At 41.2% G+C, this 27,881-nt stretch overlaps 1 protein-coding gene across 4 annotated transcripts; it reads left to right on the forward strand.

The window, feature by feature from the left end:
- On the forward strand, positions 1-27,759 carry nipbla (NIPBL cohesin loading factor a). 4 transcript variants are annotated; one of them, XM_008289477.1, is made up of 49 exons: positions 1-365; positions 1,892-1,963; positions 3,343-3,492; positions 3,753-3,918; positions 4,865-4,965; positions 5,100-5,211; positions 5,414-5,577; positions 7,265-7,413; positions 7,845-7,935; positions 8,180-8,398; positions 8,596-8,853; positions 8,978-9,726; positions 11,341-11,554; positions 11,719-11,895; positions 12,150-12,323; positions 12,629-12,790; positions 12,919-13,025; positions 13,130-13,216; positions 13,478-13,709; positions 14,253-14,404; positions 14,514-14,594; positions 14,815-14,915; positions 15,141-15,270; positions 15,381-15,463; positions 16,005-16,137; positions 16,557-16,700; positions 16,909-16,995; positions 17,401-17,621; positions 17,811-17,913; positions 18,091-18,189; positions 18,372-18,518; positions 19,530-19,664; positions 19,871-19,969; positions 20,104-20,157; positions 20,249-20,357; positions 20,565-20,695; positions 20,963-21,103; positions 21,211-21,304; positions 21,434-21,588; positions 21,808-21,898; positions 22,543-22,716; positions 22,951-23,141; positions 23,441-23,548; positions 24,110-24,310; positions 24,716-24,862; positions 24,997-25,376; positions 25,519-25,693; positions 26,177-26,374; positions 26,465-27,759. In XM_008289477.1, exons 3-49 carry the CDS (start codon positions 3,429-3,431, stop codon positions 26,825-26,827), a joined length of 7,653 nt encoding a protein of 2,550 aa, XP_008287699.1. In that variant the 5' UTR covers positions 1-365; positions 1,892-1,963; positions 3,343-3,428; the 3' UTR covers positions 26,828-27,759. The 4 variants fall into 4 exon arrangements, with proteins under 4 accessions (XP_008287699.1, XP_008287701.1, XP_008287702.1 ...); XM_008289479.1 differs by having other exon boundaries at positions 12,922-13,025; XM_008289480.1 differs by having other exon boundaries at positions 8,978-9,153.
- The last annotated feature ends 122 nt before the right edge of the window (positions 27,760-27,881 follow it).

A 27,881-nucleotide genomic window follows, 5' to 3' on the forward strand; every position in this document is an offset into this window, starting at 1 on the left:
TCGGCATTTTGTTCTACGAGAGGAGAGCCTCTTGATGATCGCAACAATCGTCATATTTCTCATTTACTGTCGAAATTGGCTGCACTCATTGTTTATGTCGGCGCAGACCGACTGAAACTCCGAAGAACGAATGTTTCCCCATGAATGTACGTTGAAACATTCACCCTTGAGTGACGGAAGAAGAACGAATCAGTCCGACCCGGATTATTGTTGATAGCTAGCAGGCTAGCTCATCAGCTAGCTGGCAAGCCAATCGAGTTCCTTCTGGAGGAGCTGCGAGAGAGAAGAAAGGGGGAGCTAGAGATACGGACACGGACACAAACCAAGCTAAAACATTCCCCTCCCTTTGAACGCAACATCCGAAGGTAAATATAATCACATATCTATCTTTTTGAATCTAACTTTTAAAATTGCAATTATTAGCAATAACACTAATAAATGTTCTGCTGCAAGACCACCTACGGCGTCGTTAATCGTTGACCGGGAGGTAACGGAAGCTAGCGAACTAGCCAGCCAAGCTAGCTAGGTGTGTTTTTGCTCTGCCGAGGCGCACGGCCTCAACTGGATGTCATTTGTCGAGCCCGAGGATTGGGCCGTTGCCACGGAATTAGACTCCGTGCCGTTGCTTTTACATCTACTCACAAACCCATCGTTTTTTTCCGAGCTCAATGGAAATTGGCTAACATTAATTAAACCCGACTAGCGCTTCCTTGTCTTATTTGAATTGCCTTCCCTTTATTTGAACGGCGAGCAGCGTTAGAAGCTAACTAACAACAGTTAAAGCTAGTTAGCATAAACTGCTAGCTATTAAAACACGACTATTGTTGTTAGCGAATGTTAGTAAGCTAGCGTTACCAATCTTAGCTGCTACCGTAAGTGGTAACGCTAGCTTCGCGGTTAGCTCGAAAGATCCAGGCAGTTAACTTCTTGGCAGTGTAACGTAACGTTAATGGTTTGTTCGCCAGTAGCGAGCTGCAGCTCGCAATTCAGCTAAGATAAACATTCAAATGGATGCTAGTGTACGTTAGCTAAATGTTGGCTTGTCAGTATTGTGTCTTTTTTTGACAGCTTACGTTGTGTTTTGGTTTACTGGAACCTTTGGCAGGGCTAATGTTGGTTTTGGTCGCTATAGTGTTTTGAAACGATTTGACTGGCCGCGGACTGAACACAGCCTACGTCGCCTCAGCTGTAGTTACTTTTACTGTTTGAGTTTGATAGACATGTTAATGTTGATATCAGGGATTGTAGATATTTTTTTCTTGACTTCTGCAAATACAGCTTGGTAGCAATTACCCAGTTTGCAGAATGCGTACGGTGGCTGTTGGCTTCTGGAGGATGTAGCCCCCCACTACTGCCGCCACCATCACAGTGCATCTGTTCCTTTGTGCTGCCTCCTGCCTGTCAGTCTCACAGCTGTCAGCCAAGCCCCTGCGTACTGAGGGAAACCACATAGACACGGAGCATGCTAACGTTGCCGCTCGCTAATGTCATGTTTACAGTATCCGTGTGTAGATAGTGCCACAGTCACGTCGTGCAGAACAAGTTTCGCGTATTAAGTATGGGACTTCCGTGGTCACTTGCTCTCGCGTCTGGTCGGTTTGCCACAACGTGTTTACAAATTTCTCGCAAAAGTTGCAGAAAAGTTGTTGCGTATTCTGGGAAGTCGTCATAAAAGATTTTATGAAGGATCAACACTTTTGCAGCCTGTGTTTAAGAGTCATACAGCAGTAGGAACAAGAGAAATGCACGTGTTGTTCTGTTTGGCGTTGCTTTGTTGTTTTAGGTTGGCTTGTTAGTGCAACGCTTGTAGGCATAACTTCTTGTGTTGTTGTTACAAAGTACAATGACAGTGTCACTGAATCTCATGCAGAGCCATGTTCTCTTTCAACAGATTGAAGGGGTAGGACTTTTTATCTGAAATGTCAGTGAGTCCACCAGAGACTGCACAGAGTTCTTCAGAAAGGTATCACTGGAATGCTCCGAATCACGCATCGTTTTCCTGATTTGTTGTTATTGACAGTGTTTTATTTTATGAATTGAGAACATGTAGTCATGCTTGATTTGTATGGTCTCACACATTAATTATGAAAGCCTGTGAATCATAATCAGAAAATTGCAGCTGGCTATTTCCCCTTGCCTTTGCTTGACCTCCTGCACTGTTTTACTTGAGAGGTCAAGGGTATCTGACAAGCAAGGGGATTTAAGACAAGTGCAAAATAAGGTATTACGTTGTGCAGATCTGCCATAATACCCTGTGACGTAAGAGCACTATAATTTGAAATAAATGGAGGGTGCTGTGCTTATATAGTGAATATCTATTTAGTTTTAAAGTGTTGGCAAGATTAATTTTATTTGCTTTATAAATGCAGACATTGTATTGCATCACACACATAGTATCTCCTGTATCACCAGGGCAATGACATTACTGAGGCTTTTTCACTGCTGTACATTACTGCAGTCTTCAAAAACTTTTTATGCTAGTGCCTACATGAGTATAAGTCCCTTTCTTTTGCTTAACCTAGTTAGCCAGACGATGCTGTGATGTATTATGCTGCTGTGTTTACACCTGCTTTGCCATATATTTTCTATGCAGAGAATGTATTGGTTTTTGTTCAAGTTGTGTGTACATTGCGTCTCTTCTGTTAGGGCCGGGCAGAGTAAAGTGACATGACATTCAAAGGATTCAAAGCAATTATTCATCAGTATACAGAGACTGAACTGTGACTTACTCTGGAAAATGAAACAGAAATCACAAGCATGCGTTGGACTTTAGCTGCTGCACACACTGTAGAGCAGTGTAGAACCAAAGTGTGGCCTTGATTCAGCTCTCAGTGCTTTAATATCGTTTGGACATGTCTTCATCTGACCTGCCCTCATAGTTGCTGCGTGTCATTACTGAGACCTCTGAGGTTTCCGTCCTTATGGACCTGGACCATGTCACCAGTAATATACTAGATATGTGGCTGAAAGGGATGAGAGCGTGTTTATACACTCAGTATAGAACATGTGAGTTTAACTTGACTGACAGACATTTATTTGTGATGTGCACATGATGCTGTAGGCATCGTTTATACTTCATTAAATGCACAAAGGCAGACAGTATATACAGCAAATACTTCTTCATTTACAGTCCATTTGAGTCTGTGTTTCTGATGTGCCTGAACATGTTTGTTATTATTTTATGATTTTTACTTTCGCTCATTTCTTTATATCTGCATTCTTATTCATTGAGGAAGCCTGTGCTTTTTTCTTTATGTCGTTCATCCGTCTTCTTCTGTCAACCACTTATGCTGTTTTTGTCTCTCTCTCTCTTTCTTTCTTACTAACCTCCCTCTCTCCCAGGTGCCAGGAGATGTGAGGACGGGTGTCGTCCATCGACCCCCTGATCTACCTGTGTATCAACACACTCCCCCACCCTCACCTTCAGCATGAATGGGGATATGCCTCATGTTCCCATCACCACTCTTGCTGGGATCGCTAGCCTCACAGACTGTGAGTGTCACACAGTTGCGTTCCAAACACATGATCACAGTTTTTGTTCTGTCTCCTCTTCTGGTGTAAAATGTCAAGCTCGAATATTCTGTCTGAACAGATGTAAATTTGCAATTGTGACTGCATACACTTCTTCTCTTCTCTACTTTTCTACTACCACATGTCCTGTATGGTTCAAACTCAAATGTCTGTTGTGCACATCTGTGTTTCTTTACTTCCCAAAATCTGTCCTTTCTGAAAACTCTCTCCTCTGTTGTCAGTGTTGAACCAGCTGCCCCTCCCCTCCCCTCTACCTGCCACCACCACTAAAAGCCTCCTATACAATGGGAGGATTGCGGAGGAAGTTACCTGTCTACTGGGCTGTCGAGATGAGAATCTGGCCTCCCAGCTAGCCCATGGCCTCAACCAGGTCTCCACAGAGCATATGTGAGTGTTTTAAGTAAACAGTGTCTGCATGGCAAAATTGTGTCTTGATGAACAGACGGGGTCCAAACAGAATACTGGAGGCAACATGTCTGCATGATAATGGTTAGCCAATCAGTGATTCAGTCTGAGGTTCAACGGAGCTTAGCTTTGAAACATGTCAATAAAATATAGCAACAGTGGACTTGTGGAGATAGAGCGCCATCTCTTCTTTTATTAATTAAAATACAAAAAGATAAATGTTTAATTAGATGGAGACATGAAAGACACTCTTACAGGAATAAATGTTAATCCCTTCCCTATGGTTACATTTGCAAGGTACAAACGCTAATATGAAAATTCTACAACTGTGTGCTCTGTGTTTAAAATGATGGTTTATAATCGTTTTATGCTATTTAACTTTAAAAATGTCTTTTTTTGAGCAACATTCAATAAAATCTAGTTTAGTGTATTTGTTTTAGGGCTGAGCCATTAGAGTAAATTATTACCATGTAGTGTCTTTTTATCTATTGTGTCAGTGCTTAAACATTTATTTTTTTGTTTGCATTGAAAAGAAAAGTACTACTTGGTTTATTATTAACGGTGCAGTGGGTGATGGTGGTGTACTGGACTGTGTTATATTGAAAGATTTTGTCAGTCCCATTAACAGACAAGTATTAAGAACAGTGAATATATATAAGCTTTGTAAAAGTTAAGTATTTGGCAGAGCGATACTAGATTGCATTGAATTGTTTAAAGATATCTAACTTCTTTCCTCTACTGATGTACTGTGTATTTTAAAACCATGCATGTGATGCCGATATGGATTCATGTTCAGACATTAGTCAGTATTCTCTGTTCCTACTTGCTACTATTAATTGTGCCACCCACTTATCTGGACACTGCTGTTTTTTTTTAATGCAACTGTGCATATTTTTTTTGCTGATTATTATTATTTTTTCTTATTTAGAGAGCTGAAGGACAACCTGGGTAGCGATGAGCCAGAGGGAGATGCACCACTGTTGCTGCAGACCATGCTGGCCAGGAACCCTGGCATCTTCAGGGAGAAAAGTATGGAGACGAACACCTGTTTGCAAATTATATTAAATGATTGATATAATACATCATTTTGAAAATTCAAACATAAAGACAAGATTTGTGTTTCATCTATAAAAAAATGTAAACTGTATTTTGTTGCTAAACAGATGTTATGCAGCAGCCAATGGTACCACCGTTTAAGATGACCCAAAATTCCATGCATAGCCCTGCCCAGTCTGCAAACTTCCAGCCAGCTGCAATTTCTCCCAATCCATCAAGGTGGGTTAAACTACAAGTAGAGCAGACTCTAATTGTACATTGTTTTAAAAGTCACGATTTAGTTGTTGAACAGTCAGAGCATTACACAAAGTTTCTATCTTTTATGTAAAGTAATTTAATTTATTTCACTTCATTCGTACAACTTTCTTGTACTTGCTTGCTCACTTTCTCCTTCCCGGTTCTCTACCTCCGCTTTGTTCAGCCGGTTTGTGGCGCCTCAGACTGGTTCCAGTAGCCGGTACATGGGCCAACAGAACAGTCCAGTACCCAGCCCCTACACTCCTCAGAGCCCTGCCCCCGGTTACATTCAGCAGTATCCGCATCAACAACCGCCCAGCTATAACCAACACCAACAGATACAACAAGGTGAGTGTATTTGTGTGTGTTGAATGTTTACGTGCATGCATGAGGATCAGTGCGTTCTTGATTGTATGTGCACCTGGATGATGCACAACATTTATCTGAGTCATTGAAACACATGATGTTCAGATGTCAGACTGCATGTTATTAGGTAATTTGAATGTATTTTTAGTTTGTTATCTTATTTCAGGCTTACCTAAAGAGTTTACAAATACTGACAAAGATCCCCATTTAGTTTTCGTGTACTCCATCTGTGGAACCTGCACCACAGTTTGTGACATGACCACATCTTAAGTTGATTTGACTGGCTAAGCATTACTTTTAATGGGAAGTTTGCATCTGTCATGTCAGGCCACAACACAAAGTTACATCCTTGACTTTGTCTTTTAAAAGCACTCTGCTTACTGATGTGTTGTACCATGTTACATGTGATTACCAGCTCTGAATTTGACAAAATTGTGTGCTGTGTGAAGTCACTGTTATTACAAACCTAACATTTCCCTCAGTTGCTTAACAGTAAAATCCTTTCTGGGTTGCTTCATTGCATCGTTGCTTTGCATTATTGACTTTTTAGATAGCCAACATGATTTTTGTCCTGTTTATCCAGGAATTTCATTTCAATTTCTTGAAAGTAAGAATTAGATAAAACAAAGAAAAATAAATTTGTATTTATTTATATATAAATGAATTTAAATAATTGTATTAATTTATTTGGGTATATTTCATGGTATGAGCCCATTTGTTTAGTCGGGCTCACAGCGGTCCATATCGGCTTAACCCAGGGGTGTCCAATCCTGGTCCTCGAGGGCCACAATCCTGCATCTTTTAGATGTTTCCCTCTTCCAACACACCTGACTGAAATGATCAGCTCATCATCAAGCTCAGCAGAAGCCTGATAAGAATCCTGATCATTTGAATCAGGTGTGTTGGAAGAGGGAAACATCTAAAACATGCAGGATTGTGGCCCTTGAGGACCAGGATTGGCCACCCCTGTCTTAACCTCATGTTGTCATTGTCCAGTATGGCGGTTAAATTCAGTTTAGGTTCCTGATTTATTTTTTCAGCAACTTTGTTCACTGTTAGAACTGTGCTGTTACGCTCACCAAGTGTTACGTTGAATAATAATTTAAAGGATTGTATGTGCGGGTTCACATAAGGGGCAAGAATTTCAATAAAAAATTAATGCCCTGCAAACATGAATAGAATGTGCAAATAATTTTTATACAGCTAACAGTTGTGGCTCCTCCAGTTATAGATGATCAGTATAAATATTTATGCTTTGCTTTTAGAGAGCATCTACTGAGGCATTAAATTGTATCCTTTCAATTCAGTGGTAAAATATATTACCCATAATGAGATGAACAGGTTACTTGCAACCTTGTAGTGATTTATGTGCTTCCTGAACAAGTTAGTGAATAACAGGCAAAATAGGTTTGCCACTTAGAAAAAAGCACTTTTCTCTGTATGTGCAAACTCCCATAAAGCCTTTTTGAAGCTCTTGGAGGAACTGAAGCTGTTTAAACAGTAAAACTCTTGGTTATATACATGTTTATTTACTTTATTTTACAAGATTTTTTTAGCCACATGTCTAATTTAAAAAACAAGCAAACTTTTTATCATCTACAAAAATAGTTACCTTACAGATTGATCATTTGAAATAATATAATAACGTCTTTGTTCTTTGATCCGTCAGTGTCTGTGGCCAGTCCCATGGTTCCAGGTGGGATACGAAATATCCACGAGGGCAAAGTATCGGGGCAGATGGCCAACGCTGCCAACCACCACTCAGACAGACATGGTACTGAGGACTACCTGAACATTGTGCACCGACTGGGCAGTGAGGTACGACTGATTAAGTCCGTAAAGAAAACGTGTGAAGTTTACTATCAAATCAAAGTTAAAAAAAAAAAGTGTGTAATGGAACAACAGATTAACAGTGATGTGTTTTTTTCCTTTTGCACAAGGTTTAGAAGTTTTAGAAATGTGAGCCAAAAATACATTATCCACAGAAAGTATAGAGGGCATGCATATGATACCAATGTATGTGAAAGTCCCCACTATAACTCTTTAGGTAGCAACTGTCAGCATCTGCCAGTGAGGAGGTTTGACTGTATTGTGTAAAATTACATTATTATGGATATGAGTTGTGGGAAAGCATCTGTGTCAGAGTTGACTTATTTGGGTCGCCCCAGTAGTTGTGAAAGTGTAAAGGACAGCCAGGTTGGAAGTCCAATGTAAAGCTCATACATGTTGTGTTGTCTGTGTTGTTTTAGGAGGGTGACTCCGCCATGAGGAATCCTTCTTTTCCTTTGAGGTCTCCACAGTCAGGCTGCTCCCCAGCAGGGAGCGAGGGAACACCCAAACGTAAGGAGGCACTGCAATGCATACACCTCGCTTACCTTTTCTTCATTAAGAAGAGAAGCTCTGACAGGCTCATAGTTTGAGTCTTACAACAACTGAATAGTTTGATTATTCCTCAATAGCAAATGCCAGTCGTCATCACGGTGCTGTGTCTGGCTTTGTGCTATTTCGTTTTACGTGCCTTTTTAAGGGATGATTTTCCTTCTCACAACTTTCATCTTCTGTACTTGTTGTTGCTTCTTCGCAGCGGGTTCTCGTCCCGTGATTCTTCAGTTACCACCTCCCTATGCACCCTCACCAAGGGACGGAGGACCGGACCAGAAACAGCAGCTCCAGCAAAGGAAGAAAACCCCAGCAGTGAAAGAGGAAAAAGATATGTACGACATTGTTAGCTCTCCAAACAAGGACTCGACAAAACTCACCCTCAAGCTGTCCAGGGTCAAGTCAAATGAATCTGATCCCCCAGGTAAGATTTTGGATGCGCTTGATCTTGGGTCCCCCAGTTTGTTACAGTTTCACAGCTGTTTAACCAATTAGCGGTCTAAAAAATGATCTGCTGTGCTAATGTCTTTTCAGCACAGAAAGAAATCTCACCCGTCAGCACTGGATACCATTGTCTCTTGTTAATACAACTCTGTAAAAGTATTTTTGTCAATATCTCAGGTGATGTTGTGCCGGGCATGGATCAGAACTCGGACAGTATTGAGGCAGAACAGGGATTTCAGCAGGTACCTGTTGTCCAGCAAAATCTTGGAGCCCGGCTGCAACAGCAGCAGCTCTCCCAGCAGGGAGGTGGTGCCAGTGGCCTTCAGCCTCCCAGTTCCCCTTACGATGAGGCAGAGCTGGATGCCCTTGCTGAAATTGAAAGGATAGAACGGGAGGCAGCGAGCGAGAAGTGCTCCAAGGAGGTGCAAGATAAAGGTCTGTAGGATTTCTCCCTATAGTTAAAAACAGTTATGTCCACAAGTTACGATATAGTTAAAAACATAGTGTAAGTGTGTCTTTTTTCTTTAACATTTAATTCTTTATGTCTGTCTCATTCCAGACAAGCCACTGAAGAAGAGAAAACAGGACTCTTTTCCCCTGGAGCCAGGTGCAGGGGGACCAGGAGGCCCCACAGGTGCCCCAGGCAGTGGATCAACAGGAGGGGGAAATGCTGGCAAGCTGACCCCACAAGAGGCCACTGCAGCTGGGAACGGTGCCAGCCGCCCTCCCCTCATGGTGAGCATCGACCTCCAGCAGGCGGGCCGAGCTGATGGCCAGCTCGACCCCTGTCTGGCTGCCCCTATTCCAGCCCTTGAGGCCCAACGATGGCCTGAAGAACCGGCTAGTGGTCCGGCTGCTGTGGAAGGTTCTGACACGGCTTTGCGGTTGAAGCCAGACGGACGGCCGGAAGTCATCAAGAATAGGGTCGATAAACATGACAACCGGAGAGAAGGTCGGGAGTCGTCAAAGCACCGACATGATGAGAAGCCCTCAGACAGACGGGGAGAGATGCCAAAGTCATCCAGTCGAGGGGAACATGGACGAGACAGGGACCGTGAATCTGACAGGGATAGGAGGCATCGGAGCGAGACTGGTGGTCGAGACAGGCGGTCTCCTGATTCTCGCTGCCGAAGTGATCGAGATAGGTCTGGCTTCCGGGCTTCTTCCACCGGAGAGCCTGGTCGGAGCAATAGGCAAGATGGTTCGAAAGCGGCCTCATCTGCTTCTGGTGCTAAACTTCCAGATTCTTTCCCTGCTCACCTCCTGGGAGGGCATAGTGGCGCACTGAAGAACTTCCAGATCCCTAAGGTGATCTGGGCTGACCCAAACCAAATATCTACCCACCTACCAATCATTCAACTGTCACTGCCTGCAATCTCACAAAACCAAATCACACCACTGCTCACTTTTGTTTTTGTTTCCCATTTGTAAGCCTTTTGTTTATTGCTGGGATTGGTTTGAAAATTCTATTAACACATTAACTCACACCTAACCATCTGTTTAAAGTAGAAGATTGTTAGTGTGTAAACAGAAGCAAATACCTTAAAGAAATCTTCCACTGCTGTTTATCAGATATTACATGTGGGCGAATACCTACCCAAAGTCCTCACTGTCTGTCGTCCTAAACCCTGGACTGAACAGAGCTAGTTTTCTCCTCACTGTCAAGCTTCTAAAGCTGGAGTGAATACAGCGATCAGAGATGCCACATGCCACGACGCACAGCCCCAAACACAGTGAAGAGTGCTGTCGTCATTTTTAGCGTGGTAGCATCTGTATATTTGCATGCACTAGCCTCTTTTGCCTGCTTTATGTTTCTCAGCAATGCTTAGCAGCAATTAAGCTGTTAGATGGCAAGGTGCGGCTGTTGTTGGTAGTATGTAGGGCGTTGCGATGTGAAAAGGCCGTGGCGTTGACTTAGGAGTTATGACTGGCATTAGTGGATTGAATCATATTCTGTGAAGTTTTCTCATTTCTACTACCTGATCAGGAACAGTATGCTTCTGATTATTGTTGACGACTTGATGGACTGAATTGTTGGTAAACACAGTGACTCTGTTCATACCTTATGAGGTAAAAGTACTTCTTCTAGCGTTTGCTTGCTGGTTAGTCAGGCGCCTTTTGCTGATTCAGCCGGTTTGGAATAATTGCATATTGCTCATCATTCATTCTGTTAAAAATCTCTGTGTGAAAAGTGTTTCTACGACTCAGCCCTATTCTTAGTCACTGTCTTTAGCACAACAAACCTGCTGCATTGAACAGCACAGTGTGGGCCTGTGCTGCACGGCTGATCAGTCCTTGTTTCTACCTGGTACTGATGACAGGCCCAGCTTGCTTAATTTGTGCCCCTAATTCAATGGTAAACCAAATGAAAGCCATAACAGTAACAGGCAGACGAGAGATATTAACTCAGTGTTAGTGTAAGCTTTGCTTCTGTGTGCGCATGTGTTGTATCGGCTTACTTGTTTATTTGCGTAAATCTTAGACACAGAAGTTTGGCATTCTAATATGTTGGACACACCTGAATAGTTATTCCTTTGATGAGTATATAAAACAGCCTCAGTCGCTGAGCCCATTTCGGCGGAGGGTACTTGCCACATCGGCACTGCAGTGTTTAATGTATTGACAGTTAGTCCGACTATTTCAGTCATGGGCATTTTGTCAGAATAACAGTGGAACATATCTTTATGTCTTTGCTATCAGGTCACTGGAAACTAACATCAGAATCACTAATCTCATGTCAGTTTGAATCATTGTTTACATTTTATTATCTTACTTGATTTTCTATTCTGTAAACAAAGCTCATACTTTCTGTTGAAAATTGTGTCAAAAAGTGTGAATGTAATTGACTTTTGAACTTGAAAACCCCAGAGAGCTTTCATGACGCTTCTTTTTTTTTTGTTTTTTTGATGCTTTTCTTTCTAGATCAATCGTGATAAGGATGGCAGTGGGTCAACTGAAAGTCAAATGTGGGGCCAGCCTAAGGTTAAACTGGAGAGGCTGGGTTTGGTGAAGGACTTTGAGAAGCGGCCTAAACCTGTAGTGGTTCTGAAAAAGCTCTCAATTGACCAGATCCAGAGGATCATTCGGCACAGCAAGTCTGGAAAGAACAGGATCTCCTCAGGAAAGTCTGGCAAAAGTAAGAACATAAAGCAGTGGTGCTGCAAGCAATTTGCTCAGTTTATTCAAACGCCTTGACAGCATTTTTTTCATCCTGTTTTTGCTGCGTTTTTCTGCGCACTAAGAGAAGAGCGTCATTATCTTGTTGTTACTAACTTGAACATGTTATTGCCAAACTTTCAGGTGGTATGGACCCAGCAGTTCTGAAAGAGCTCCCCCCAGAGCTGCTGGCAGAGATTGAGTCAACCATGCCTCTGTGCGAAAGGGTAAAGATGAACAAGAGGAAGCGAAGCACTGTAAATGAAAGGCCCAAATACGCTGAAGTCAGCTCGGATGATGACTTTGATGCAAACGGAGAGTGTGAGTCAGTTCATTTAATTAATGGCAGTTCTCCCTAGTACGGTTTGCAGGTTTGGTCATTTAATTAAGAAATATTAATTACATGTAATGGATGTAAATACATGAGTTCAAGCCTGTCAAGATTATTATGTATGAATATTTTTGCTTTCTATTTTATAATTAATTTTTATTTCTGTGTACCAATTTATTGTTGTAAATCTTTTCTTTTTTTTTTGATTGTTAGGGTCTGACTTCTTTGTGCTATATCTCTACAGCTGCAAGAAAGAGGCAACGCAGAGAGAAAGACAGAGCCTGGGAGTTTGAAGAAAGGGAGCGACGAGGTTCAGGGGAACACCGGAAAAGCGGGCACCGAGACGGCCGACGAGGCTCAGGGAGCCGCTACCGTGACTCCTCTGAGGAAGATTCACCACCACCCAGCATGAGCGAAAGTCTGTATTCAAGCATTTTTAATTATGTTTCTCTTTCTTTGAAATATGTGTGATAGTGAGAAAACACTTACGTCTATGTAGTATTCACTGTTAGATCTTACTGCTGCATTAGATTGGATAGTAATATTTTTTATTTCCATTATCAGAAAAATGAATCCATGACATGACACCACAGACCTTAATGCATTAAATCATGTGTCCATATTTTGCTTGTGAGTTCTCCGTTAATTGGAACCTAAAAAAGTGATTGTTTCTTGAACAGACAAATATATAACAAAAAAATAAATAAAACTTTTCCCACTCAGTTGCCAGAAAAATGAAGATGAAGGAGAAGCAGAAGAAACGGAAAGCATATGAGCCCAAGCTGACCCAAGAAGAACTGATGGAATCATCCACATTCAAGAGGTTCCTAGCCAGCATTGACAACATCCTGGAAAATCTGGAGGATGTGGATTTCACTGCTATGGGTAAATATCTGCTCAGACTGCCTTTCAAACTGCCACTGTGGGAATGACATTTTATAAAATCCAAATACTTACATCTAAATATATTTTTGGTATTTTGTCTAATGATTTGATTTGTGTTTTTTTTTCAGCAGCAGATGATGATGAGATACCTCAGGAACTGCTTCTTGGTAAACACCAGTTGAATGAGCTGGGCAGCGAGTCTGCCAAGATTAAGGCCATGGGCATCTCCAGCAGGGTACTGTATAGTATATTTATTGGTATCAAAACTTTATTGGAACTGCTCTGTGTGTGTGATGCTGCTTCAGGTATAGGTCTAAATAACTGTCTCTGTTTTTATAGATCCCATCGGACAAGTTAGTGAAGCTCCTTAACATCTTGGAAAAGAATATCCAGGATGGGTCCAAGCTCACGACCATGATGAACCATGTGAGCTCCCTTCCTCCCTCTCTCTGTTTTTAATATTCAACACAGCAGTACCTAATAATATTTTGGTGATACTCTGGAGATATCTATACACTCTCTGTGAAAAAAATAGAAACATGCTGTTACTGGTGGCTGCAGCAGACGCTTAATTACTAGAATGATACAGAAGAATTCTTGCAAAAACGAATACAAATGTTCATGTTTCAGACAGTGATTTCTTGCTGTAAAGCATATTCACATTTTTTCTTTCTTTTTCAACTTCAGGACCACGATGCTGAAGATGAGGAGAGACTTTGGAGAGACCTGATAATGGAGAGAGTCACAAAATCGGCAGACGCCTGTCTGACAGCTCTGAACATCATGACCTCAGCGCACATGCCGAAGGCTGTCTATATAGAAGACGTCATAGAGCGGGTGCTACAATACACCAAGTTCCATCTTCAGAACACACTGTATCCGCAGTATGACCCCGTCTACAGGGTGGACCCGCATGGAGGTGACGATGAATAGCTTTATTTACATTTGATTCTGTACTTTTATGGTCTGAATGAAACGAAGTGAATGAGTTTCAGTATGTGACTAATTGTGTGAGAACCTTCACTGGTATCATGTCACTTTTGTCTGATAGTTACAACATTTCCAGTAGAGAACACTGATTATCCATTATTGCCTGTTTTACTGGCTTCATGGACATTTATCTTAAGTGTCATAAGCTGTAGCAGGAAACTGCAGCTGTAATAAATTAATCTCCAAGCATCACAGTGAGCTTCACAGTGCACATAATTCTTTAAGTGTTGCATGGAAACTAATTTGTATAATGGCCTAAATGACTTCCTAAATTCTATTTACCAAATGTGTTTAAAAGGCTGTTAGCTCTGTTCAGATATATGACAATGTCCCTGCAACTCAAAGGGAGTTTATCAGGGCTAGCAAAAGTTTGCTTGACATTTTTAAAAAAAAATGTAGCAGTCAGTTATGAGAAAGTGTTTGTTAGAATTTTTTCTGAAGTTTTTAACAGGGTTTCTTTTTCTTTGTCTAGGTGGCATGTTGAGCTCCAAGGCAAAGCGTGCAAAATGCTCCACACACAAGCAGCGCGTCATTGTCATGTTGTACAACAAAGTGTGTGACATTGTCAGCAACATCTCTGAGCTCCTAGAGATCCAGCTGCTTACGGACACCACCATCCTCCAGGTAAAAAACTGAAAGTACTTGTAGACAATGTTGGACTTAAGTTAGTTCATCAAGTCAGAAATTGCATTGCAAACCAGATGATGACTCATGACCATTTCTCTTTTTCCAGGTTTCTTCTATGGGAATCACTCCATTCTTTGTGGAGAATGTCAGTGAGCTGCAGCTGTGTGCCATTAAACTAGTTACAGCGGTGAGTCGTTTGTACAGAAATTCAGTTTTTCACTAACAACACTGCCAGAGACCATCCTTTTCAGTCGCTATCCAAAATACTACTTTGTATTTATTTATTTATTTTACAGTTCTCCTTCTGATTTTTGTCTGTATTCCTTGTTGTATAAACCATGTGGTTTAAGTAGTCTGCAAAACTGTGAAGGCGGCAGAGACTATAGAAATGTATTCCTTGTCTCCAGGTGTTCTCACGTTATGAGAAGCATCGGCAGCTGATCTTGGAGGAGATCTTTACCTCTTTGGCCAGACTGCCCACCAGCAAACGCTCCCTCAGGAATTTCAGGTAACTTGTGTTGCATGAGTTGGCATTGATTTATGGCCATTTGGTGTTGCAGTAATAAGGTGGGAAAGTCTGGTGTGTGTCTGGCCATCAGTGTAGTAAAATAAAAAATGCGGCATAGCTACTACCTCCATTGTTACAGTGTGTTCCCAAACTCAAGTCCATTACTTTTCTGGATAACTCCTGTGAAGATAACTTACTGGTTATCTTGAACTTTTTTTATGTCAGGCTGAACAGCTCAGACCAGGACGGAGAGCCGATGTACATCCAGATGGTAACCGCTCTCGTGCTGCAGTTGATCCAGTGTGTGGTCCACCTCCCCAGCGACAAGGACGTTTTCGAAGAGTATGAGACCAAGGTAAAACCCCAAAACCAGTATACAAACAAGCGTTTAAATATTCTTTCTAAATTCAAACAAACATTCAAACATATCATTTGTTTAAGAGTTCTTTTTCTTTTTCTTTTTAGGTGGATCAAGATGTGTTGATAACGAACTCTTATGAGACGGCAATGAGAACGGCGCAAAACTTCCTCTCAGTCTTCCTCAAAAAGTAATTTTGTTCTGTCTTATAATATGCTACGTATGCTTTGATTACACTGTTGTAGCTGTCTTTGGTCACCCTAAGTATTTATTGTCAGTGCAGATTAATGCTAAAGAAAATGCTTTAACAACTACTCTCTTAATCTAATATAATTATGATAATAGCTTCATTTATTTGTGAAGCATTGCGACCGATCATGTGATTGTTTACTATACTCTGGATCACACCTGGGTCCTCCTCATGGTGTGCATGTTTGCATATGTGCATGCTCTTACTGCTTTAGATACAAACAGTACAGGACCCGTATCAAAACATTGCTCAAGACTGCATCAAGGAGTCACCACGTTTTCTAGGGTTTGCTGGATATATTCAGCCGGCATGTTCAGCCTTACACAGTTACATTTTCTCGTCTTAATTTTCCTGGTTAACAAAAACCCTGATTATAATTATTACCGCTACCAGGCTTATTACCATTAATTCCTTTGCTTTTTCTTTCTTCTAATAATTTCCCTGTTTTTAACCCGTTTCCTCCTCTACTGCTTTTCCTCAGGTGCGGCAGCAAGCAGGGAGAAGAAGATTACCGGCCGTTATTTGAGAACTTTGTCCAGGACCTTCTGTCAACAGTAAACAAACCAGAGTGGCCTGCTGCAGAGCTGCTGCTCAGTCTGCTTGGGAGACTGCTGGTTAGTATAACAGAGACCTTTCCCTTAGCTGGTAATGCAACTATTGGTGCTTAAGTGGTTTCAAGAATAGATTATTTACATTAATAGCAAGAGGCAGCTTTACATTGTTTGACAAAACACTTGGGAAAGACATCCCCTGATATATATTCTTGACCTTTGAAAATATGAATTATGTTGTTCCTGAAGACATTTCCATAACACTAGTGCCATACTTTGAACTTGCTTAGATGTTCACCATCAACAGATTTACTTTTTGATTTGCTCTAAAGGATATTTAGACACTAATGCAAACCTAAAGGGTTTTCTTTTTCAGTTTAGAGTTCAAATGAAAGTCAGACTTGATCTAAAAGTGTTATAACAATGCATTTCTAGCTAATATTTGTCCTCATCCTCTGTATGTCTTTCTCTGCTCCCATCAGGTCCACCAGTTCAGTAACAAGCAGACAGAGATGGCTCTGAGAGTAGCATCTCTCGACTACCTGGGCACAGTGGCTGCACGTCTAAGGAAGGATGCAGTCACAAGCAGGATGGACCAGAGATCAATTGATCGTATCCTACAAGAGGTAGAACAGCCGTACATTTCAATACTATCACTTTCTTATGAGCATTTGATTGTTTTTTGTTTTTTTTGGGTGACAAAAGTAAGTTAAATGGACAAACAAAAACAGTGTCTTAGAGTTTAGTTTTAGTTGTTTTTTGAAGTTATGCGTCCCAATGGATGAATATGAATTGGAATTGATGAATCTTTTCCCTTTCTCTCTGATTATTTAGTCTCCAGGCAATGATGAAACCCAGCAGCTGCAGAAGGCTTTACTGGACTACTTGGAGGAGAATGCAGAGACAGATGCCTCTCTGGTGGTGGGTTTACATTAGACTGAATGTTTAAGTGGCGACACAGTTGGAGCTTTAGATATCTGAAGTCTCTTTGCATTGTCTGAGTGTCATGCTGGCTTTTAGTTTATTGTTTTAATTTAGCTATTTAGCCGCATATGGAAGCACCGTCCCATAGGAAACTGCCATATGCAAACATAACACTGAAAAGCTTCTATTGTCGTCGTTAGCCAAGTATGCTTGCTGTACTTTGCTGAACAAATTCTGCCTTTTTCAGTCAATGAAATGAAATGTCAACGTAAAAAGCACATAGAAAATATTTATGAGATCAATTACAGTGTGTTATGGAAAATATTACATTTTATTTGTTTGTGACTAATCATATTCTTTGAATCAGTCAAAGCTGATACTGAGGCTGTCTTTGTTTTCTAGTTTGCTAGAAAGTTTTACATTGCCCAGTGGTTTCGCGATGCCACCACGGAGGCTGAGAAATCCATGCGGAACCAAAATCCAAAGGATGAGGACTCATCGGATGGACCACAACACGCCAAGGACTTGGAAACAACCGGTGAAATTATGCAGCGGGCTGAGAAGCGGAAAAAGTTCCTGCGCAACATCATTAAGACCACGCCGGCTCATTTCACCACACTGAAGTAAGAATATGTGATGTCCCAGTGCGGTACTCCATGTTAGTCACATCACAGTCTTGTTTGATTATTCCAGTCTTTCTTGTTGATCTGTCCTGTCTGTCGTATTTGCCCTCACAGCTGCCTCTCAGTCTCACTGTCAAGTGTATGCTGGTGTAAATCTATAACTTTCTTTTTTTCCCCTTTTCTCTCCAGAATGAACTCTGACACTGTGGACTATGAAGACTCTTGTCTGATCGTGCGTTATTTGGCCTCCATGAGGCCGTTTGCCCAGAGCTTTGATATTTATTTAACACAGGTAAGATTTTAATTTTTTGTCTGTAATTATATTGATCTTTTTAGTAAAACACAAAAGCTTCATAAAATAATCTAAAACTTTTCACACACTATATTATTAAATAACTTGGCTCACTGTTTTGCACATTTTTGAACAGAATAAAGACAAGATTGTTTAATTTTGTGTATTTTTTAATAGATCTTGCGAGTCCTTGGGGAAAGTGCCATCGCTGTAAGGACTAAAGCCATGAAATGTCTGTCTGAGGTTGTGGCAGTGGACCCCAGCATATTGGCAAGGGTATGTTTGCCACACATGTACTAGACAAAATGTGGGCTGCCTTTCCTCATGTTCTTTTTACACATTTTGTACTTAAAATGTAAATTTTTGTTCTGTGCTATTTGGTTATTCATGCAAGTTAATGTTTAGTCTTTTTTTCCCCCTTATGCTTTATACTGACGATCTCATGTCTACTTGTGCAGTCCGACATGCAGCGTGGTGTTCATGGTCGGTTGATGGACAACTCCACCAGTGTGAGAGAGGCAGCTGTAGAGCTGCTGGGCAGATTTGTGCTCAGCAGACCCCAACTCACTGAACAGTACTATGACATGCTCATAGAGAGGATACTGGTAAGTTTCCCAGTCACACTCTTAATTACAGTGATGTTATTGTATGCTGCATCTTTAAAGATACTGATCTGTAGATACAGCTGTAGGTGTTGATGTGTCAATTCAGTGTGGTTCTCACAAACTCCAGTTCCCCACCAACCTATGCAAATGTGTGCATGCTGTGCAAATGTCCGTAGTCTCATGATCTTTATGCCACAGCTTGAGTGTGTCATTGTGATGCTGCAATTGGAACTGTTGTTCAATTTCTCAAAACAGACATGTTTCAAATTATTTCCAGTTCTCCATCTTTAGTGATTTACTGTGTTTGGATAGTCATAGTACTTCACAGCTGTCATTCTGTACACGTGCAGTTGATGGGTATTGCCCAAGCCACCACACCTCTCTAGCGTAAATTTAAGAGTCTACATGTTAAGCTTTTTGATGATATCTCTCTAAAACCCATAATATGTTTGTAGTTTTCTACAGTTGTGCAATACAAGTCTTTCTAAAACAATTCATAATAAATTGCACATTTAAGTGCTCTTACTGTACACTTCTTCTGATGCAATGGGAATGCTTTTTTTTTCCCACTTACTGAATTTACATAAAGAACCTCTGCAGTGATAAAGTTGCCTGAAATGGTTCATTTTGGCTGGTTTGCTTTTACATGATTGAAATAATTAAGTTTGGAGCCATTTCAGTAGCAGCAGATGTTTGTGATGTATGCTGAGGTGATATCAACACTGACATGCAGTCAAACACAAAAGCTTTCCACTAATTCTTTGTACTTGGCATCTAGGAAGTGAACACATTGGAATTGTTGTAGCCGTTGTCATAGAAATGTGCAGGAGGGTTCATGAGAAGTTCACTCTTCATTACAGTCTTGTACTGCCACCTTTTGGCTTACAAATGCTATTGCACCCTATGTAGGCAGTAATTTAGTAAATAAAGAAAATAAAGAGCCTTGTTTTCTGTGTAAAGCTTTCAGAACATTGCATGACTTTGATGAACTGAATTGTTTTTGATGCACAGGACACTGGTATCAGTGTAAGAAAACGGGTGATCAAGATCCTCAGAGATATCTGTCTGGAGCAACCAACCTTCAGCAAGATCACTGAGATGTGCGTGAGGATGATCCGCAGGGTCAATGACGAGGAAGGTATCAAGGTACGAGTCCGCTGCATCTTGTCTCTTCATAGATATATGCCGAGATATGACTTCCATTGTTTTATAGTTACTATGATATTTATTTTTCATACCTCTTTTTAGATCAATTTCTCTGTATCGTGGTTTTACTTTTAACCTTTAAAAGTTTGGTTGGAAAGGTCTGCACAAACTATAGATCAAACTAATGATGAGCTTGTCCTCTATAGAAATTGGTGAATGAGACATTCCAGAAGTTGTGGTTTACTCCGACTCCAGCCCATGACAAAGAGACCATGACCAGAAAGATTCTCAACATCACTGATGTGGTAAGTTTAAGTGACTTATTAGTTTGATGTGTACAATAATGTAAACTTAAAAGGCACATCCCTCATTAACCCTGTATTGTTTTTGCTTAATGGTGAACAATATTGTTAATTTTTCTGTCTAATACCGTCTTCAGGTTGCAGCGTGTCGAGACACTGGCTATGACTGGTTTGAACAGCTTCTTCAAAATGTGAGTGTTCGAGTTTGTGTTCCGTCATCACATGAGAAATGTATTGTCGTCTAAAACCTTTTAAAATGAACATTGTCTCGTCTTGCTCCAGCTGCTCAAATCTGAAGAGGATGCATCATATAAGCCAGCCAAAAAGGCTTGTGTTCAGCTGGTGGACAATCTGGTCGAGCACATCCTTAAATACGAGGAGTCTCTTGCAGGTACGCATGTTTATCACTAGACAATAACATCAACTGTGTCATAATGCTGCTGTTTTTAATGAAACTACTTTTGGTACTTCTTGTTGAGTCGGTTGTTTTCTATAGGAAGTTCAAGATAATTAAAACAGTCCTTTACGCTTGCAATGAACTTGAATCAGGAACATGTAAGTGATTTTTTCTTATATTTTTCCCCTCTGTCCTGTGTAGAGAACAAGGGGGTAAACTCAACACGGCTAGTGGCGTGTATCACCACCTTGTACTTGTTCAGCAAGATCAGGGCCCAACTCATGGTCAAACACGCCATGACCATGCAACCCTACCTGACCACAAAGTGTAACGTAAGTTCTGTTTACTACATTTGAAACATGTTCTTATTGTGGAATTATTGAGAAGAGAAGTTCCATAACTAATGATCCTTTCCATCAGTGTGAATTAATCCACCCATTAGATGGAGCAAAAACACTGTGCTTACTCGTTTCACTCTTTTTTTGCAATGACTTTTCTAAATGGTAAATTTAAACACTAGCAGTGAAGTCATTGATACCAAGTCTGACAGAGCTTGTCCAGTAATCACAGCTATTATTTATGTATTGTCTCCCCTGCAGACTGCCAATGACTTCATGGTCATCTGTAATGTGGCAAAGATCTTGGAGCTTGTGGTGCCTCTGATGGAGCACCCCAGTGAAACATTCCTTGCCACCATCGAAGAAGACCTCATGAAGCTCATCATCAAATACGGCATGACGGTGCGAGACTGTGGCTTTTTAGAAATGTATACAAGGTTGTGACATGTAAATCAGTTTTGTGGTAGAGCTGATGTGTGAGACATGATGGCTTTCCTTCCCTTCTCCAGGTGGTCCAGCACTGTGTGAGCTGTCTTGGAGCTGTTGTCAACAAAGTCACACACAACTACAAGTTCGTGTGGGCCTGCTTCAACAAATTCTATGGTGAGAACTTGTGCCCCCTTATTACATTTCAAGACAAGAAAGAATAAGGTGAAAAAAGAAATAACAGGCAGCACTAGTAGTCTGTCTTCTTGAAAATAGCTTCTAAATATTTGTGTTTTTTTTCCCCAGGTGCACTTAACAAGCTGAAGATTCAGCATCAGGAAGATCCTAACAGCACAACGTTGGTAGCAAACAAGCCTTTCCTGCTGCGATCACTCTTCACTGTGGGTGCCCTGGCACGACACTTTGACTTTGATCTGGAAGAGTTCAAGGGCACCAACAAGGTATGACAGCAATCAGTGTTTAGTGATGTAAGACATTTGAAATTAAAGCTGTGGAAATCATCTTTAAGTACAGTTCTGAGTTTGTAGGTTCTGCCTTTGTTAGAGAACATGTTTGAATCACTGTCAAGAGCAGCTAATATGCAAAAGCCCATTGCTACTGTAACAAATGATTAAATGTATGCTGCCTCACAATCTTGTGTTTGCGTATGTTGTGTACAGGTTGTTATCAAGGAGAAAGTTCTTGAACTGCTGCTATACTTCACCAAACATGAGGACGAGGAGGTCAAGACCAAAGCCATCATCGGCTTAGGTAATAACAATTTTTTTTTAAAAAAAGCAATTAAACTCAATCAGACTTTGATATAGAAAATTTCAAATGTATCTAATGCAATTTCAAAGTGCTTTCCAAGTGATTGACAAAGCATAGAATGTTAAAATTAGACTTAGAGATTAATAAACACCAGCACAACAAAGTCGAATAAGACAGAATTAGAAATGGGTTGTCAAAAGGTTATACAAGCAATAAATATAAAATGATAAAATATGACACAGTACAAATTTGGGATTGTTTTTGGGGGAGTTTTGCTTTTATTTGATAGATACGGTGGAGAAAGGATATATGGGGAAAGGCAGCGACAGAATGACAGAAATAGTCCAGCCAGCTGGCATTGAAACTGGCTACTCATTTGTGCCCATGTGGCGTGTGCCCTATCCACTTAGCTGTTGGGTCTCCCTCAAAAACTAACATATTTAAATATGATTCAATGTGACAAATGTGAATTTATCCATATTTATTGTGTGCCAAACTCCTTTAGTGCAGAGAGACTAACAGCATCGGATGTCGTGTTAGTGAGTCAGTAACCTACAGAGTTATATTTCCAACGTGCAGGACAGCAGAGGTAAGACCAGAGATGTGCTAGAAGCTGAGACTGTGTCGTTTGTTGTCCTCTTCAGGTTTCCTTGTGATCATGCATCCCAGCCAGATGTTTGTCCCTGAGGTAAAATCCTTGTACAACGGCATCCTGGCTGACGCCTCCTCATCCATCAACCTCAAAATCCAGATCCTCAAAAACCTCCAGACATACCTTCAAGAGGAGGACACGCGGATGCAGGAAGCAGACCGAGAATGTAAGTAAAGCTGAGATCGTGGCTGTCACAGCTTTTTGACTCGGCACTAACTTGTTGCATCCTCTGATGGCATTTTGTTTGGAACACCACCGACAATGATCAATGAAATGTTTCTTTCAGACATTTTCCTAAGCTGTGCTTCCAAATGTACAACATTCGTGCTCGCTTACTTCAAAAAATACAAACAGTGTAACTGAAGGGAGATTCAGCGCTTTGTATTCTGTGTCCTTGTAGGGAAGAAACTGTCGAAACAGGAGGATCTGAAGGAGATGGGAGACATCTCTTCAGGGATGAGCAGCTCCATTATGCAGCTTTATCTAAAACAGGTGTTGGAGGCATTCTTCCACACCCAGTCCAGCGTACGGCACTTTGCTCTCAACGTCATAGCTCTCACACTCAACCAGGGTCTCATCCATCCTGTACAGGTAAGCTGTGAGCAGGGACATGTGATGTCCACATTATATCAATATAAAATTATCATTTTTTCTGTTTGGCATGTTCACGTTAGTCTTTTTTTTTGGGGGGGGTGGGGGAGAAAAATGTTTTCGTATATGACCATCTTAAAGCCTGAAAATAACAACAACAAAAACCCAACCCAGGTCTATTACCTTGTGTACAGTAGTTAAAATGAAATAGTTCAAATCTTTAGTTACCTTCATTGTAAACAGAGATATAAGCAAATGTTTGTGACCCTAACATGTTGTTTTTGGTCTTGTTTGTGTAGTGTGTACCCTACCTCATTGCAATGGGAACAGACCCAGAGCCCAGCATGAGGAACAAAGCTGACCAGCAACTGGTGGAGATTGACAAGAAGTACACAGGATTCATCCATGTGAGTTGGTGTTTAATGTCACAGATTTAAAAAAAAAAAATTGTCCTGTCTTGTCACTTATCCCAGCTCAACAATGAGTAATTCTAATACATCCCTTTCCCTCTGGTGACCTTTACCACAGAATGTGCAGCAGATGATCACTTAGTCATCCAGCAAAATCTTATCGACAGTGATGGAATGTGCAAGTTGACCCTTAGATTGATGTGACTTTAAAATACTGACAATACATATGAATATGTCAACGTGAATGAGATACAAAAATGCAAAAAGAGTTGCGGATCTCTTCCGAGGTCATGTTTTATAGCTGCTTTACTGAAGTGGCTTCGATTGATGGCCAGTCGTCCATCACTAGGATTATGCATGCTGAATGCATCACAGATTCTACATACAACAGTTTTCCCATCAGAAGAATGTGGATGGAACTTTTGTAGCGCTGAAGAAACAGTGTAACATGAATTTTGTTTTTTATTTTGTTGGCAAATTCTCGTGGCAGTGACTGTCTCAGCAGTTGCCAGAAATGCTAAGTGTGTAACACTTCTCTCACAACATATTGGATCACAGATGAAGGCAGTCGCTGGGATGAAGATGTCGTACAGTTTGCAGCAGGCCATCGCTTCGTCTCGTAAGGCCATCATAAGAGGCTTCAGACAGGATGAGACCCACTCAGCACTCTGCTCCCATCTCTTCACTATGATCCGGGGAAACCGGCAGCATCGGAGGGCTTTTCTCATCGCACTGCTGAACCTCTTTGATGACAGTGCTGTGAGTTAACCTGCGCTCGTCTTAACACGTCTTGCGCTTTGCTAAGCGTAAAGTGACATTTCCTGATTACCCAAATGCCAAGTGCAAATCCACCTTGTGTTGTTTTTTTTTTTTTTACACATTTCCTGGCAGTGTGTCTTGGCACGAAATGTATGAAAATGTGTAAGTGATTTGTGTGACTCAGAGATACGACTGGTTTTAAAGCTGTTAAAGATGTTTGTATAAAGAAACAACAGACGCTGTGGGGTTGAATCCTCGACCTTTCTCACTTGCAAATTTAACAAGACTAAGACTTTTTGACCACACATGAATACTTAAAGTCTAATTAGTGAACACTGCAGTGGGAGTTTGTACTAGGCACTGACTCTTAATCACACTCTTCCCTTATTTTCTTTCTTTCTGCAGAAGACGGAAGTAAACATGCTGCTGTTCGTGGCAGACAACCTTGCTTGTTTCCCATACCAGAGCCAGGAGGAGCCTCTCTTCATCATGCACCACATTGACATCACCCTGTCTGTCTCTGGCAGCAACCTGTTGCAAACCTTCAAAGAGGTAGGATGACATTTCTTAAAATAGCCTCGATCTAAAATGTTCTTTTTGGAAAAGAAATGAGGTTTGAAATAAAAGTCTTAGAATAATTAGTACCAATATGGATTTTTATTGAACTTTCTTTCCTCTCTGTCCAGCTTCTGCTAAAGGAGCCGAGGCGCAAGGAGAAAAAGGTAAAAAAGGAGTGGAAGAACACGTCGGACGGGGAGGACGAAGAGGAAAAGATGAACTGCGATTCTCCCAGGAGTGACGATGAAGAGAACGGCAACAGCGATGAAGACAATGACGACGACGTGGTACGGCGGCCCAAGAAGTCAAGACGACCTGTTGCAAACTCAGAGAGCTCAGAGTCTGAATCTGATCTCGACGATTTGGACGTGGAGGATGCGGAGAAAGTTATGAGGCTCCTCCCGGATAACCCCACAGGTCTCTTGGACTTTGCGAACGCTGTTCAGGGCATCCTGCTTCTGCTGGTGCTCAAACAGCATCTGAAGAACCAATATGGATTCTCTGACAGGTAAGGTCTTTAATCTTCTTCAGCCTTTATCTATATAGACATATAGACATTTGTTATTGTGGATTCATTCCAATTCAGACCTTTGATGAAGTTGGGAATCCCTTGATCTCTTTAACTTAAAAGTGTTTTGTTTTTTCAACAGCAAAATCCAGAAGTACTCTCCAACCGAGTCAGCCAAGGTGTACGATAAGGCAGTGAACAGGAAAAGCAACGTTCACTTCCACCCACGACAAACCATCGACTTCATCTCCAACAACATGGCTCACGCCTCGCTGACAGACGATGTAAAAAAGCGGATAGTCAAGCAGTACCTAGATGTAAGTAACAACACTTCATCGTACTTGCTTGCAAATGTTTTGTGCAGATCATTGACTGCCAGTCAGTCTGTAGGTGGGTTTTAGTTTCTTTTTTTTCAGTCCTCTCACCAGTTAGTTACATCAGTATTTAACTGGAATGCCATTTGTAAGTATCTGAATAAAATCCTGCTTTAAAAAATAAGCGTTTTTAGTCTGGACCTTAAATTTGAAATTAATAAACTTGGCCAGGATTGGCTGATTGCATTCAGTTTAGCATGCAGACATGTGTCTCTGGTTCTAGCAGGAGCATTTCTTCCAAAAATAACAACATGAGCATGACAGACTCGATTTGTTTATTACAGAGCACATTGTGCAGCTGTGGAATATGTGTGTTGACATCATTGAAGAGTTACTTCAGCTGCATTTGGTTCTTGGATGTTTCAACAGATGATGATTGTGAAACTTCCTTTAAAAGTCAGTTTCTCATCTTTTCACTGCCCACAGTTCAAGGTTCTGATGGAACATCTGGATCCAGATGAAGAGGATGAGGAGGGAGAGGCATCTGCCAGCGCGAACATCAGAAACAAAGCCATAAACGCCCTACTGGGAGGCTCCGGCCCCATGTCAGGACCCAGTCCGCGAAATCAGGCAGGACCAGAGACGGATGATGATGATAGCGATGGTGACGAAAGGACCCCGGGGGTGAGAGGGATTGATATGCTCCCTGTTTGTTTGTATGTATTTGTCAGACATGTGGGAAACTAACGCAACATTTTTTTGTCTTGCCTGCAGTCCTCTCGAAGGTCAAGGCGAGCAGGTGACTCCTCGGATCCCGGCCGCATGAGCGAGACAGTGGATGCTATGGACGTGATCGCCCTTTGCTGCCCCAAATACAAGGACCGGCCGCAAATAGCTCGAGTCATCCAGAAGACCTCCAGTGGATACAGCATCCATTGGATGGCTGGCTCCTACTCGGGGCCCTGGGCGGAGGCCAAGAAACGCGATGGCCGCAAACTGGTGCCTTGGGTGGACACTATTAAGGAGTCGGACATCATTTACAAGAAGATTGCCTTGACCAGCAACCACAAACTGAGCAACAAAGTAGTACAGACTTTACGCTCACTGTATGCAGCGCGGGAAGGAGGGGCTAGCTAATGGCTCCCGTGTGGTGTTTTTTTTTTTTTTTTTTTTTTCCTTTTTTTTTTTTGTTCCCCCGCTCCATTTCTACTTTATCAAAATCCTCCTCTTCCCTGCTCCTCCTCCTCCTCCTCAACCTGCCACCTCCAACGACACAGCCAAACTTCACTGGATTCCTACCCTCCCCCTCGCCTTCCTCATTTTTGTAAGAAAACACAAGAGGGCAAGAATATTTGACACTACATACTTTTACATGAGTTATTCTTGCAAAAATGACACAAAACATAAGACTTATATTAGAGGGACTGCTCATGTTTTGTTTGTGTACAAGTTCAGAGGATAGAATCCTGAAGGCATTAAAGGAATAATTCACCCAAATTATCCCTTAAAAGGCTATCAGAAAAGAGACCTGGAGGGAAATGTTTTGTCAACATTGTTGTGGGAGCTCCTTCGCTGTTGTGCAGCAGATTCTAGTCGCTCATTTCTACTCCCACTGTATCATAGTTTAACACGACAAAAAACTAAAATGTTTATATCTCTGAAGACAAAAAAGCTGTAAAAAAAGAATAAAACCTTAAGTGAATGTTGGAAATTAGTCTTTTTGATGTTCTTATTAAAGTGTTTTTGGAGTTTATTATACTACTAGCACCCTGATGGTTTTTCCTTTTAGCTTTTAGATATTTGAGAAAAAAAGGAAGAAAAAAAACAGAAAAAATAAGAATTTTTATTTTTGTTCACTTTTATTTGTCCATGCTGTACAATGGCAGAGTCCTCTGAATATAATTTATTCTATTTCGAACTACGCATGCAGTATATGTGGCCTATTGCAGGAGGATATTTTGTAAATGTAGATTTTGTTGTATTAGGTCACCCTAGTAATAAGAGGAAAAGGGGTCCATGCCCTTTTGGTGGAACAAATACTGCAATAAATTTTCTACTTCTCTTTGTCACTTGTCTGCTCAAAGTGTTAATCTGATCTTTTCATTTTGCAAATTGAAGCAAAGTATTGGACCTGGATACTGTTAAATGTAGGGTTGAAATGACCAAGAGGATTTATGATGTGAAGGGAAAT

Source organism: Stegastes partitus, unplaced genomic scaffold (genome assembly GCF_000690725.1).
Source record: "Stegastes partitus isolate 25-593 unplaced genomic scaffold, Stegastes_partitus-1.0.2 Scaffold618, whole genome shotgun sequence".
In the NCBI taxonomy this organism is placed as follows: Eukaryota; Metazoa; Chordata; class Actinopteri; family Pomacentridae; genus Stegastes; species Stegastes partitus.

Bases quoted from the DNA above. Each gene is read 5' to 3' on its own strand.
- nipbla (XM_008289477.1), top strand. From the start codon at position 3,429: ATGAATGGGGATATGCCTCATGTTCCCATCACCACTCTTGCTGGGATC. The intron at 20,696-20,962 runs GTAAGTTCTGTT...TCTCCCCTGCAG, and splicing joins ACCTGACCACAAAGTGTAAC to ACTGCCAATGACTTCATGGT. The intron at 21,899-22,542 runs GTAATAACAATT...TGTCCTCTTCAG, and splicing joins CAAAGCCATCATCGGCTTAG to GTTTCCTTGTGATCATGCAT.